Genomic DNA, 13,603 nt, shown 5'->3' on the forward strand with positions numbered 1-13,603 from the left:
GGCAGCCGGCAATCATCATGCTGTGTAGGTAGGAAATGTCAGCTCACTGCAGAGAGATGGATATTACTCACAAAAATGCTTTCCTACTTTCTGTTACATAATGTGTGTTGCAGTCAAACCTCCACAGACTTCTTAGTGGTCATTCCAACAGCAGGATTCTTTAAAATCCTGCAGGAATCACTTCCTGTTCTGGTTTTAGGGTCACTGATGTTACTCAGCAGTAATTATTCCTCTTCACCCTTTGCACACAGTGATTGCACATACTGAGCAAATTAGTTATAATTAATTCATGGTTATATATCAAAGTCTAATATTAACTTCAGAGAGCTTCCTGAGAATCAGTGTAATGTCTGGCCTTTATCAGGTCACAGAAAAACACCCGAGTCGACTTTTCATGCTGCTCACCCAGTCAGAGGCTTTTGTAATTATTCATCAGCGATTTGAATCTTTTGCAGGGTAAGGACCTGCAGGAAGAGGCTGCTGTTCTATATTTTTTACATCCAATGCATTGTATGAAACAAACCACTTGCCGTATATGCCACCACTAATGTAAAATTGTTCACATCATCTAATAAAAGCACATATTTTGAAAGGTCAGTTCATCCAAATCGCAAAAAAGTATTGACCTATGACCTAATGGTTTCCAACTACTTACTCAGAAAGACAGATGTGGTGCTTTAAATAACCCTATTGAGCCAGTAGGCTTTGATTATGATGTACCGTACAAAACCTTCATTCTCAAAATGTCTGTAATATCATTTCTAAAGTATATGTATTGAAAGCTAGATCTGGATCATGTGGGGCAAGCATCCTTACGTGCTGCAGCGCCAGCATCCGAATCTAGAGAAAGACGGCTGAAAGCTGCTGTGGAGGACGAGCATGATGAGGACGATGAAGAGGAGGAAGACGACGCCCTGATTTCTGAAAGGGTCCGTCGGGTCGTGGGCATCGGCAGCCACGGTTTAGGTAAGTCGTACCCGTTCTCCTCCTGTTCCCTGTCCTCGGCAGCGTGGTCTCTGGGACCATTGGACAGTGCCAGAGGGGGCAAGTCTGAATAATCTGGGGGGGATAGAAAGTTATTCTTTAGCTCTTCAGTATCTGACTAATTGTATTTAGCGCCATCCTGGTTTAACTCATTTACACAGGCTACCGCACTCACTAAAATAGATTGAGACGAGTCACGACTATGACCAAGTTAGAAAGAGTAGTTCTGTGTAATTTTACCACATAGTGGGGGCCTTGTTTTGGAATGAAACTAATATTCACCAATTGAAATTGATTGGTTTGAGTGACTGTTGGACAACCAGGGGTTAAAATAAAATCAGAGATTAAAAACAACGTGTAAACACAAAGAATGCGTGTAGGAATCACAGAGGTTTAAAAAAGGGGCTCATTCTGCACTCTTAAACTGATTTGTCCACCTGTTTAAAAAAGATTGAAGAATCAAAATACCTGAATCTCTGGCTTGTTGGGCCCGGGCCTGGATGTTGTACATGGCTTCATACATTTGAGGTCCATCCTCCACTTCAGCCATTGTCAGCCTACAACAACAAACAGCAATAATGAAACAACAACCATAACAAACGGAGCACTGCACTTATCAAAGTAGTATAGGTGTGCTATAGGTGGATTTATTGAGTATTTGGAGTACCGTGAGTTGAGCGCGGAGGCTTGTGTCTGGAGTGCTGATGGAGGCTGGGAAGGCCTCGGGACTTGTGGGGGCTCCCCTACAGGAAGTGCAGTAACAGGGGGCAGGATGGGCCGAGAAGAGGGGATCATGTACTCCGACTCCTCCTCACTGTCACGTGCCTCCTCTCCTGCCACTGGCCTTGGGGCTGGAGAAGGTCTAGAAACAAACGAGAACAAATGTTTAAACTAAAGCCGATTCATGGATTTGTGAATTATAAACACGTTTTTGGAGGAAATAACAAGCATTATGAAAGAAATGCTGTCAGTCAAAGTAGAAATGCTCCACTCATCTGTCATTATAGTGCCAGTAAATCATACCTGATCGCCATTGTATAGATGGCGTTGGCTGAGGCAGAGGGCTTGACTTTGGGGTTGTCATATTCTTGACCGGCTGTTGCCACAAAACTCTGTAAAGGAAGCAGAAGCTGAAATCTCAGAAATTGGAAATGTAGCTGATGCCAGGAGCTAGTTAGCTTAGCTTTGTAAAAAGACTGGAAACGGGGAAGCGGCTTAAAACGTTGTATAGTTAAGCTAACAGCTGCTGGATGTATGGTTATATATTGTTTGATCTAACGTTAGAGAAAGTTAATGCAGTTAAAATAAAACCAAAAATCCTATTGAACTAGTACTTTTATAATTCAGTGTGCTCGCAATTCTAACCAATCAATACATATCGAACCAAACGCTGGTGCAGTGTGTGGTGCTTTGTGGTTTCTCTGACCAGCTGGTGGTCCAGACTGAGGGAGCTGTTGTTCTTCTGCGAGTCTGATCGCGTGTCCAGAGCAGAAGGCAGCGCCAAGGGGAGGGAGTGTCGGTTGGAGAGTTCCCTGACACCTGCCCGAATGTCAACCCCCAGACTGGATACCTGGCTGGATGAGGAGGACGACGAGGACGACGGGGAAGAGGAGGTACTGGGGGCCTTGGGAACAGGCCGTGAGTTCCAGTCACCCAGGGTCCGGTTCGGGGGTGTAGGAGGGAGCTTATCTCGAGGGGGCTCCCCAGGAGTGCAGGGTAAGGGCCGCCTCTGCAGCCGTCCTTCGGGGGCTGCCCCGGCTGCGTGGGGGCGGTCCGGAGGAGGAGGAGGGGGGAGATCCCTCAGCGCTGGCGGAAGGGGAAGAGGCTTGTCTTTGTGGTGAGATGCTGCCTGGAGGGGGGAACAGAGATGGGGGGAGCCCTTTTAGAATACATACAATATTGATGTGAAACAAAGGAAACACAGAGCTGCTCTCTGCTCCACTGGAAATAATCCATTTAGCAGCAAAAGCACTGTGTGCCTTCATCATCCTAATCGACAATATTCATAACGGAACAACAGAAAGCACAGTGCTGTTCATCATCTGCACACAATCCCAGCTTCCTATGTACAGTTTCCATTTATCTACATTTAAGCAGATCTTTGGTAATATGAATGTGTGAATGAGTAGAAATGAACTCCCAGATGTCTAACATGCAGGATATCAAATACAGCGATGAGTGTGGCTTTCATTCAAACACACTGCTCCAGTGAGGGGAGCAACAAAGGTATGCCTCAATTGAAAACAAGCTACCAGAGGATTCTGAGTTTGGCTTGCTACTTGCTACAAGGTGCTACAAAACTCATTTTAGGGTGACACTGAAAGGGCTTTTATGTTACAACAAAGATGGCAAGTGATAGAGCTTGCATTAACATCATGTTCAAATGAAACAAAAAAAAAAGTCATTTTTGTTGACCTGTAGGCTATGCCCCCTACCTCCCTTGAGACAAAAAAATCCAACCCATTATTGAAAATGTTTTGTGACTGTGAAAAAAGTGACGCTTTAACTACACTTTTATTTTAATTTCCACTCTCGCACAAACGAGGCGTTTTCGTGCTTGTGTATGTTCAGTTACCTTACTGGTGACCCCGGGGCTGGAGGCCCCTGGCGGGTTGGGAGGTCTGTGTGGTATGAGGTCTAGTCTGGGCGGCACAGGGGGCAGAGAGGACTGAGGAGCCATGGACATGGGTGACGCGGGGCGCTCCACCTGGATCAACAGCACAACACCCATCAGTGATCAGCATTCCAACAGACTGAGGATTCGTCTAATGGTTTGAGGAATATAAATGAATTACTGTTGCCTCTAACCTAACTTAGGTTGGATAGTGTGTGGGACACTTAGCACAACAGTACTATTTTTGGTCACAGCCAAAGATTAAAATCATTGGTTTGAGCTACATGGCTTGAAATGTTATGATTATGTGGGGCAAACATTTAGACAGTCCTGATCATGCAACAACAAGAGCCATAACATTTGACTGCACCGTACAATGGCCAAGCTTCATTTGCTCATCAAAAATTAAAACAAATAATAAAATCTAAATTCGCTTTGTTCTGATACAAATCAATACAAAATAGTGATGAAGCAGAGCCATGTACTTAAAAGTGTACAGGTAGATTTAAAGAACTGGTCAAAGTTAAGAAAGAGGCCGGTTCAGGAATGAATGCCAAAGAAATTCCAGGGACCACTTCAAAGTGCCAGTGAGCTCAGGTACTCGTCTGATCTATATGCAGCACACAGAGTTTCTCAGAGGCATATAAAACATGGAGGATAGGAGAATGCCCCACATATCAAACACTGAGGCACAGAAAGGTTGCTACCTTGGCACCATGAAAGATGGAGATGAAAGACCTGAGATATGAGGAGTGATCTCAGAAAAAATGAAAGGGGCGAGGCAGGGAGTATTTCATCTGTACAGAGATGGGTCTCTCAAAGACAGATAAGATACGAGGACCGCACAAACCCATGAGCTGCGCCGAGGGCGTCAAAGCAACGTTTTATCAATTCAGAAGAAAAGCTTGAGGTGTCATGACTGGAAACTTCAGGCAAACTGATACAACTTTTTTCGTAATGAAGTTAAGGTCTTCCCAAAGTATTACCTTTGAACAGGCAAGTTTGCTCATCATGAGGTGGGGGTCTTCAAGTCTGTCGTCGTCATCGTCGTCATAGTTGGGTGAAGGAGCCCCCTCAGCCCCAAACATGCCCCTGCAGGAGCCCCCGCTGTTGTCCTTGGGGTCAAAAGGATCCACAACAATGGGCTCCGTACCTTTAATCTCACAGCGACAAAAGGGACATCCTGTTCCCTGACCCTCCGACTCCTGTGGCAAAAGCACAAAGGCAGATGTTATGGGACACAGAGATGAAAGGGGGTTAAGTGTTTTTATGTCTGCCATGTCTGCCTAGACTAACACTTAAGAGTGACTCCTCCTCTCAACAGGTATAAGGTATGACATTTAACTGGAAGCAAAAACACCCACACGGACATGTTCCATCCACCCACTCTTACCTGCCAGGCAGTGAGACAGGAGGTGCACATGAGATGACCACAGGGCTCAATCTTCACATCCTTGTCGTTCTCGGCACAGATCTTACACAGCTGGAATGTTGAGCCCATCTCACAGTACAGCTCATATTGCTCCTAAGGGGAGAAATGAGACAACGGTGAGTTTTCAGTGCCAAAACACAGTAACATCATACCGTTCTAACACCATCTGAGATCGTTTCAGAAGGAGCCCGGAAGGATCTGGAGCCAAGTTAAAAAATGTGGGGGCGTATTTTTAGTTTCAGTCCTGTGCTCAAGCAAAAGGAGTCAGTTCATAAACACATATCAAAAACCTGTGAGAAGACATGAAAGCCCATGAGTGGTTTTAAAATATTTCACAATTTATAGTTGATGCATGCTTCGATGTGATGACAGTACTACATTTTGCAAGACAGTTGGTTTCCTATTTTTCTTAAAAAGAGAGAAAGCTTGCACTGACAAAAGTCTGAATAGTTTGAACTATAAAACAGTTTATAAAATATACATGGTAAAACATTCTGAAATGCTACAATATTTGTTTTATTTACTAAAATGTAGCTCATGCAATGTTCAATCAGTGTATGACATACTTTGGAAGCACTGTTTAAATTAGTGGACATTAAAGAAGAAGACTCAAACTAAAACGCAAAATATACAGTTTAAATGTTGGTATTTAATACGTGTCTATGGGGATGTTTAGCCTTCGGCGACCTTTACCACATTTAAATTGAGGCTTTTTGTCACAATGAAAAACCTATTTTTATCCATTGAATTTCACTTCTTAAATATAGATGTTAGACATAAAAAAATGCTATATTTTAAAAGTATTCAGCTACTCACTCGTGACAAACTTAGTTCCTGTGTGGTGTTTTTTGACATGACTTTTACTTCTGCTTCCTTTTGGTCATGCACTAGACGGTAAAGTCAATATTTTTTATGCAACCGTGATCTTAATTGAGCTGTGTACCAAAGCTATTTCCACTTAACAGTTAGATGCCAAAGGTCAGTGAGAAAGTGAAAGACATTAAAGAAGGACATCCAGTCGGGGAAGCACACTGCTCTGACCTGTGTGACTTTGATGTGGTCTTGAGGTGAAGGCTCACACAGTCCCGTCAGATCTGGGTTTTGGGTCCGACCATCGGGGAATAAATAGCTGGAGATGAAGCGGCACATAAAATGAGTAGTTAAGCTCAGTAGCCTTGGGTATTTCAACAGGCATTTTTATTTCAAATTTAGCCCCATAATTAGTCAATATGATTATACTTCATGTACATCCAACAGGCTGCAGCATGAAAACATCTGTTCCGTCCACTCATTCACTGTGCAACGTATTTTTAATATCAGCACAGAGATGATGATGCATGTGGAGTATGTGACTTTCCTAAACGGGCCAGATGGTGTAATTACTATTTGATAAATGTTTTGTAGATGCAGGCGATATTCTGGAGTGATTACAGGTTGGGGCAAGCCAACCATAGCTTTCATTAAACAAAAATAATCAGCACTGGCATTAAAAGATGAGTTTCATGCCAGCCAGCTAAAACAATGACTGAGCTGCACATTGGAAATCAGCAGCTCAATTCTGGTTATGATAACACTAAAGATGGGAACAGGCAATATGATATGGCTGGATTGTTTGAGAGCTGAAAGGCAGAATCATTGTGGCGTGCAAAGCATGAACACACACTTTAAAACAGAGAAGAAGAAAGAAAAAGAGAAATGGCAGAAAAAGAGAAGTCCTGCATATGACAGGAAGCTTAACTTATAGATAATTTATTAAAAACAAATCAAGACCAACACCCAGCTACACAGACACAAAGCATAGGTCAAGGTGAAAATGATCAAGAGAACAGCTGATAGGAGTGTGTCAAACAAATTGTAGATGGACTTACAATCCTTCCCTGAAGCCGTCTATCAGGGCCTGGAAGAGCGGTTTATTGTGGGGAATGGTCTGGAGTATGTTTCCATCTGCTGTCACATAACCGATGGCCCACTGGCCCAGCCGGGTGCAGCTCAGTCGGAAGATGTAACTGTGGAGGAACACATAGGAAGTGAGACATGAGAAAGAAGGCATGCTAAAGTTGTGTCAACCTTTGTTTCACAGAAAAAAAGCAATCAAATTAGAGATAATTCATTATTGCCACATATACAGTAGGGGTCATTGTTTCTCTTGGTACAGCATGGTGGCTTAGTTCCAATGCAAAGAATTATATAAAATGTACAGATCAGGAGGGTGTTAATTGAGTTTACTAAGAAACAAGTTATTCAAGTATGCCTTTACATTTGAGTGAGATGAAGTAGGTCAAAGAGCAAATATGTGGGCTGAATAATGCATGGAAATGTCAAATGTGTATTCAGACTGAACCGAGTTAATAACAAAACTAAGAAATCCTATCAATAAGACTTTCAATATGGTTTGAATAGAAACACACATTTTAAAAAATAAATACAAATTGTAACCTGGATTTATTTGCATTGATTAAAATCATACGAAGAGGGCATCCACAGACGAGATAAATAATGGGCAAAGACGTCAAAACCCAGCACTGCTCGTCAAATGTAAAGGCAAAGGCATGGTGTGAAGCCTACGTTTTATAATTATGCTGTCTTAATGATCCCTGTGGTGTTTTTTAACCACCAAAAAACAATTTGGAGCTGTGGTGGCATCAGTCTGGAAGGCGTGCAGCCACTCTTCTCTGTACTCCACATGCGTAATGTCCTTGTTTTTATATCCCAAGTTGATCATTTTGTATCTGGTGATGACCAAATGTAAAAAAATCTGGGGTTTTGAACAACTTTGTATGCCGGTTCACGTCTAGACTGGTAGCTTGAGAGGTGCCAGTTCACCTCCCGGGCACCTACATACCTGTGTGTGTTTGTTCTGTGAGTGTATTAAACAGAAATGCATGTGTATGTGTGCACCTAACCTGTATGTATATATAAAAAAAGGAGTGGAAAACAAACAATAAAGGTTCATCTTCTATCTTCTTCTTCAAGCCTCAAACAAGTGATATTTGTGTGAAGTAGGTCAGGATCGGAGTGTTGCGTTAATCTAACCTAGAAGACACAGATGTGTATTTTATCATCTTTCCTTTCTTCTACAGCTTGAATTTGGAGATGCTGAACAAGTGGAGAAAGTAGTCTGAGTAATAGTCTCTACGTGTAGTTTGGATGCGGACCAAGTGCTTTACCCATAATACAAACAGAAGGTAGTAATTAAGAATGTCAAAATGCTGCACACACATTGACCAATATCTGAATGGATAGTTTTCAGTCAACAATCAGGCCATTGATGCTAGGTACCAATGCTATGATGCCCTGGGTACCACCCACACCCACAAATACACCGACACCCACACACACCAACTTGTATGTACACTTGGCAACAAAACTGAAGTTGTGACCTATCTACAAAAACAAAACCTTGATCATTTGCATGTATACTTGTGTGAATGATAGCAATATTGACTTAGGTTAAAGTGATGATGTATTAAGCTATGTACATTATAAACCCGCCACACAATGACGTGAGCAATACTTGGCTCTTCAGCAGGGAAAAATATAGGACCTTGGAGCTTCAGTTTACCACAACCAAGCTGTCGCCGGTCTCATCATATGACCGTGGTTACATGATGCGTCTTGTTAAGTTTGAATAATGGAAATAACACTGTCTTGCTCACACTGCTCACAATGTGCAGATACAAGTTGGAAATGGACCTTAAACTATCTATTTAAAGTTAAAGGGAGGAGAACATTACACCGCATCTTTATCTAGATTGCGTTTACAGGAAGCGTTTGTGTGTGCATTCACATGTCTCACCTGCCATGCTTGTGGATAAACTTCTGCAGCCGCGCTTTGACCTCATCGTATGTGAGGAAGGCCATGTAGCCCGGGTGAGTAACTGCCAAGCTGTTCCAGTTCCGCAGCAGGGACGACCAAGGCTACACACACACACACACACACACACACACACACACACAGGAGACAGAGAGAGGGTGACTCACTCATTTGGTGTGTGAGTGAATAGACACAGCAATAACAACATTAGCAGAGTAATGGAGGAATAAACTGCATTACAGATGACACTGGAAACAACCATTTACTGGACTTCAGTGTGATTTACGGTGGCTATCTGGGTCAAGCAGAGTAAAATGGTCCTTAAAGCTGAATTTGCAAACACCTTAAACAGCACGCAGCTCATTTGGTACCATCTGGAGCAACATAATGAGGAAGGTTAAAGGGAGATACGCAGGCTGCTTCCTATGATGTACAGTATGTAAAGCAGAAAACGTTTCTTTATTTAAAAACCACCAAAGCAAGAGCAAAAATACAAAAATAATTCATACAACTCTATAGCTGAGTGTGGTAGTGAGAAGGTGTTTTCACAGCTAGTCTGGTGTGTGAAAGGAAGTAGAAACACACATACACGAGAGCTGCAGAAGAGGGACTATCCTGTTCCCCTGCATTTTCAACACATTTGGCCAAATTTGAATCTGGTTATTTATGGTTTTTGAACACAGGAAGTCACAAGTTGAACAGACTTTGATGCACTCATGCTAGACGTTTTGTGTCTAATCTCTTTTATACCTTTTTAGTCTAATTGCAGACTAGTAGCAGGGTTCTTCTCACTTACTGAACAGATCCTTTAGCCTAAAGATACTGTATGAAACATTTGAAGGCGCTGATAGTTATATTTAAAAAACCAAGCATTTCCCTCCCAGTGTTCTGCATATCAACGACAGAGCTCAAAATGGCTACAGGCTCACTTCCTATTCTGAGGACATTCAGAGGAGGTTTTTTTTTTCTGTGTGAGGGAGGGTCATAGGAAATGTCTGTAATCTGTTTAGGCTTCATTAAGCCGATCAGTGCTCTGGACACATTTAGCCGGGGATAATATCACTGAGGGGAATGAACAACATGCTCTACTGCGAGCGAGATATGACGCGGTGTTTTAGATAATACAAATTAAAACATAGCTAGTTCACAGATTACACGGTATACAATATAAATATGTCCCCATAGTACTGTGTTTATTATAACTCTAATATAAAACACTTGCACTAAATAAAATAGATAAGCTCTGGAGATGATTCTAATATACCCAGACTCCCCCTTCCCTTTCCCCTTCTTTTTAACAGCCCTACATTTCACAATGATGCCCAATGCTATGTGTGTAAGGGAGTAGTTTGGTCTGTTAACTAAAAAGTTAAAGGTTTAGGCAAATTAAAAGTATAGGACATAAACTGTGACGCTCTAGAGGGCCAAAGTTGTTTGGGAATGATACCACAAGTGTTAAACCTTGCTATGTATTATTCACCCAACACAAAGAAAGGGATGTCTTATAATGATAACATGACACTTAATGACCATCCTTAAGGAAGTCCTTAGCGTTGTCTCCATCTGGAAAGACCTGCCTGTGCCTTTTTAAGTGACAGACACCACATACAGGACACAATCATTCTGTATCTGTTCTGTGCGAGCAGAGAAAATGAAAGCTTCAACCTCAGTCCCACCAGACAGCGTGAATTAGTCAGCAGTCATCTGCTAACATGTTGATATGGCTAGCAAAAAACATTATGCACTTCTCACTTTCCATGACAAAGGCTTATAGACTGTTGGTGCTATTAATGACTCTGTCTTCTCAATCACCCTCTTTCTTAGCACATTTCTCTCTTTCATAACCTCAGACTGCAGCTCTGACAAAGAAATTAGTGGTGTGTGTGTGTGTGTGTGTGTGTGTGTGTGTGTGTGTGTGTGTGTGTGTGTGTGTGTGTGTGTGTGTGTGTGTGTGTGTGTGTGTTCACTACCTGGAATAGCCTTGTGAAGATGTCAAACTCAAAGACAGAGATGTAGTCGTTGCAGGTGAGGTCTATGGTGGACTTGAGGGCCATGGCCTCCAGTCCTGAGCTGATAGGATGAAACTCATGGAGAGACTGACGAAACATCTTCCAAGGCACAATGGTCCTGTAGCACACAAAAAGGAAAACCGTGAGGAAATCTCCTTCCTAAAACGTTATATCTTTTATCCTGACTACACGTCAGACTTCCTGGGCTGAAGCATGGTCGGTTTTAAAGACAAAGTATAGGATCTGGTATCGGATAATAAGAAAACACCTAGGGAGTCAACTTGTACTACCCATATCAAGTTGCTTAATAAATAATGCTCCAAAAAGGAAAAACTGGCAGATGACATCAATTCTAAATATCTTAACAAAAATATTTAGCAGTGGGAAAAACCCAGCTTTAAAGTAATGTTGTAGTTTCACGTGGCTGGACAACCTTTGCATAAAACCAATCCCCCAATTAATTTCACTATTTAGCTTAAATTTCTGTTATTACATCGAACATGGGTTTCTGGTTACATTTCAAGAAGTCTCATAATGAGTCAATTTTAGTCAAAGAGTTGTGTATTCAATAACCCAATAGGTTTCATAAAGAAGATACCTTTTACTGACACAAACTATTCCTATCAGCCTATATATAGCTATACACGTCACTTAAGTATTATTCTAATGTAGCGAGTACTTCTTTTTATTCTTATTTTCTTGGGAGAACCCATATTGTTCCAGGATGCCAGTTCAGGTTTTATTTTTATTCAATGTCTGCAAAGATATATAGGCTCACTTGTCCCCGAAGGCGCGCCTCCAGAACTCGGCAGCGTCTGCCTTGGTGATGCGGAAGTTGTCACCCTGAAACAGACCATTGGGGAAGATGGCCTTCAGCTCAGCCAGCATGTGGCTGAAGATCAACGACAGCTTGGTGAGGTTCGCCTGAGGAAGTCAAAAGCAAAAGGGTAGAGTGAGAGTTGCCGTATTTATCTTTGCAATGTAGTCGCAGTTTCATCAGACCGTATATACCCCACCAATAAAGTTTGAGAATGTTTACCTGCAAAGTGTTGAGTGTTAATTTTAGAAATGCAATGATAAGTTTATACTTTTTTTCTAGTTACCCACCATTGTTGAACTTGGAGAAAAATACAAAACGCCAAACAGTCAAAAAAGAGAACAAAATAAAGATGGCAGTTTTACCTTTAGGCAAAAGTTAGTTTCAAGTGTGCATTTTTGAACGAAATAATAAATACGATAATTTGTCATAAATCACTCCTCGTACAAGTGATGTTTGATGAATATTAGTGAAGGAAAATCTTTCTCTTTGTGCATGCCGCTTCCTTGTTTCTCACTTGGATAGAAGAGGAATGTTCACATGTTTCTATATCTCCTCCAGAAGGGAATTAGTCTTGACACTAGTGCTATCCAACTGTCAGTGTTGATTAAAGTTCTTCAGGATAATATCCATCTACCAATGCCGCATTGATAGCTTTGGGAAGACGTTGAACTGTGTCTGTGTGTGGGACTGTGTGTTCCCGTCTACTCCATCCACTAGCCACTACTGTATCAAGCCGAGCGACGTGAGCAAGTAAAGTGTTCGGCTTTCAACAAGCTCTCCTGAGCGGTGTGATTGATAACTATGAAGAGGAAAAAACACAGGACAAACGCATCAAGATAGGCTGCCTCTGTTACGGTATAATGAGGGGGGGCAGTTGTAGACCTTCTGGTTGTATTAGTTTGGCCTTGGTGTGATTTCATAGTTGTTATACCGCTCAAAAACCCAGAATAGGAAAGAAAAAAACCACATGATAGGCATGACAATAGCACTGAATTACTTTTGACTTGTTTTTCCACGGGACAAACTCATCGACCCTGTCAATTATGTTCCGAAACACATGTGAGGACACCATGTTAATGGCTTAACCTTCAAAAAAGAGTTTCAAATGTTAACAGTTCCCTTCGAACGAGTATCAGGTTAGATTTGAAAAATGATGAAGTATGAAATTTCACACAAGGCTTTCTTTTGACTAATTTCGTCCTTAGCTGCCTCACCATTACAAAAATATAGTCACACGTCCAGGAAGGCCACACCGCAGATAACACACACACACACACACACACACACACTCAAAGTGAGAGGTATGCTGAGACGTGACATTGTCATATACATATAAACTCTAATTCCAGTTACAAAGCAAGGTCGACAAGGACAGAGAAGAGGAGAGGGTTGAACAGTAGGAGAGAAAAGGGAAAGACGACAGAGGAGGTGAAGAGTATAACTCCTGACAACAAAAATGAGAGGGTAAGGTCCCAAGAACGAGGAGACTGGGGAATGGAGAGAAGGAAGCTGCACAATGTCACCATGACCCTGCACCCCATTGCAGCATTAGAAGTGTTTTGCTGAGAAAGACATGATTTATGAGGCAGCACAGAGGGAGATTGTGCTGGGCTGCCGGGCAGGGAGAATTGACATGCACAAGAGAGACAGCAATGAAAGCGTGGCTACACTGCAGCTGCCCTACACTACACTACGCACCCTATGAGTGGTGCTTGGGGGAATTGGAAAGAGTGAATGAGTGAGGAGGACAGTGACTGAAGATGGATGAATAACATTAGTGTACGTTGGAATCTGGCAAAATAGACCAAGTGTGACAGTTAACATCAAATGGGAGCAGAAAGGAACCCGGGAAAAAAGGAAATGCAACACTCCTAAGCTGCAATTAAAGTGTGTTTGTACCCTGTCAGCAGGACATGATACTAAACAGTGA

The 13,603-nt window shown here is 42.1% G+C and overlaps 1 protein-coding gene across 1 annotated transcript in view; it reads right to left on the reverse strand.

Annotated features, from left to right (window-relative positions):
• The window catches only part of cbl (Cbl proto-oncogene, E3 ubiquitin protein ligase), a 31,290-nt gene that overhangs the window by 3,600 nt on the left and 14,087 nt on the right, over positions 1 to 13,603 (reverse strand). The window contains exons 4-16 of the mRNA XM_063907770.1: positions 11,632 to 11,777; positions 10,815 to 10,971; positions 8,827 to 8,948; positions 6,899 to 7,036; positions 6,072 to 6,159; positions 4,992 to 5,123; positions 4,585 to 4,803; positions 3,560 to 3,691; positions 2,411 to 2,833; positions 2,008 to 2,096; positions 1,652 to 1,846; positions 1,453 to 1,541; positions 817 to 1,059 (exon numbers count right to left, since the gene is read on the reverse strand). Coding sequence (XP_063763840.1) covers positions 817 to 1,059; positions 1,453 to 1,541; positions 1,652 to 1,846; positions 2,008 to 2,096; positions 2,411 to 2,833; positions 3,560 to 3,691; positions 4,585 to 4,803; positions 4,992 to 5,123; positions 6,072 to 6,159; positions 6,899 to 7,036; positions 8,827 to 8,948; positions 10,815 to 10,971; positions 11,632 to 11,777 — 2,173 coding nt within the window. The remainder of the gene's footprint in view (positions 1 to 816; positions 1,060 to 1,452; positions 1,542 to 1,651; positions 1,847 to 2,007; positions 2,097 to 2,410; positions 2,834 to 3,559; positions 3,692 to 4,584; positions 4,804 to 4,991; positions 5,124 to 6,071; positions 6,160 to 6,898; positions 7,037 to 8,826; positions 8,949 to 10,814; positions 10,972 to 11,631; positions 11,778 to 13,603) is intronic.

The sequence above is a fragment of the Eleginops maclovinus genome, chromosome 18 (genome assembly GCF_036324505.1).
Source record: "Eleginops maclovinus isolate JMC-PN-2008 ecotype Puerto Natales chromosome 18, JC_Emac_rtc_rv5, whole genome shotgun sequence".
NCBI classification, from domain to species: domain Eukaryota; kingdom Metazoa; phylum Chordata; class Actinopteri; order Perciformes; family Eleginopidae; genus Eleginops; species Eleginops maclovinus.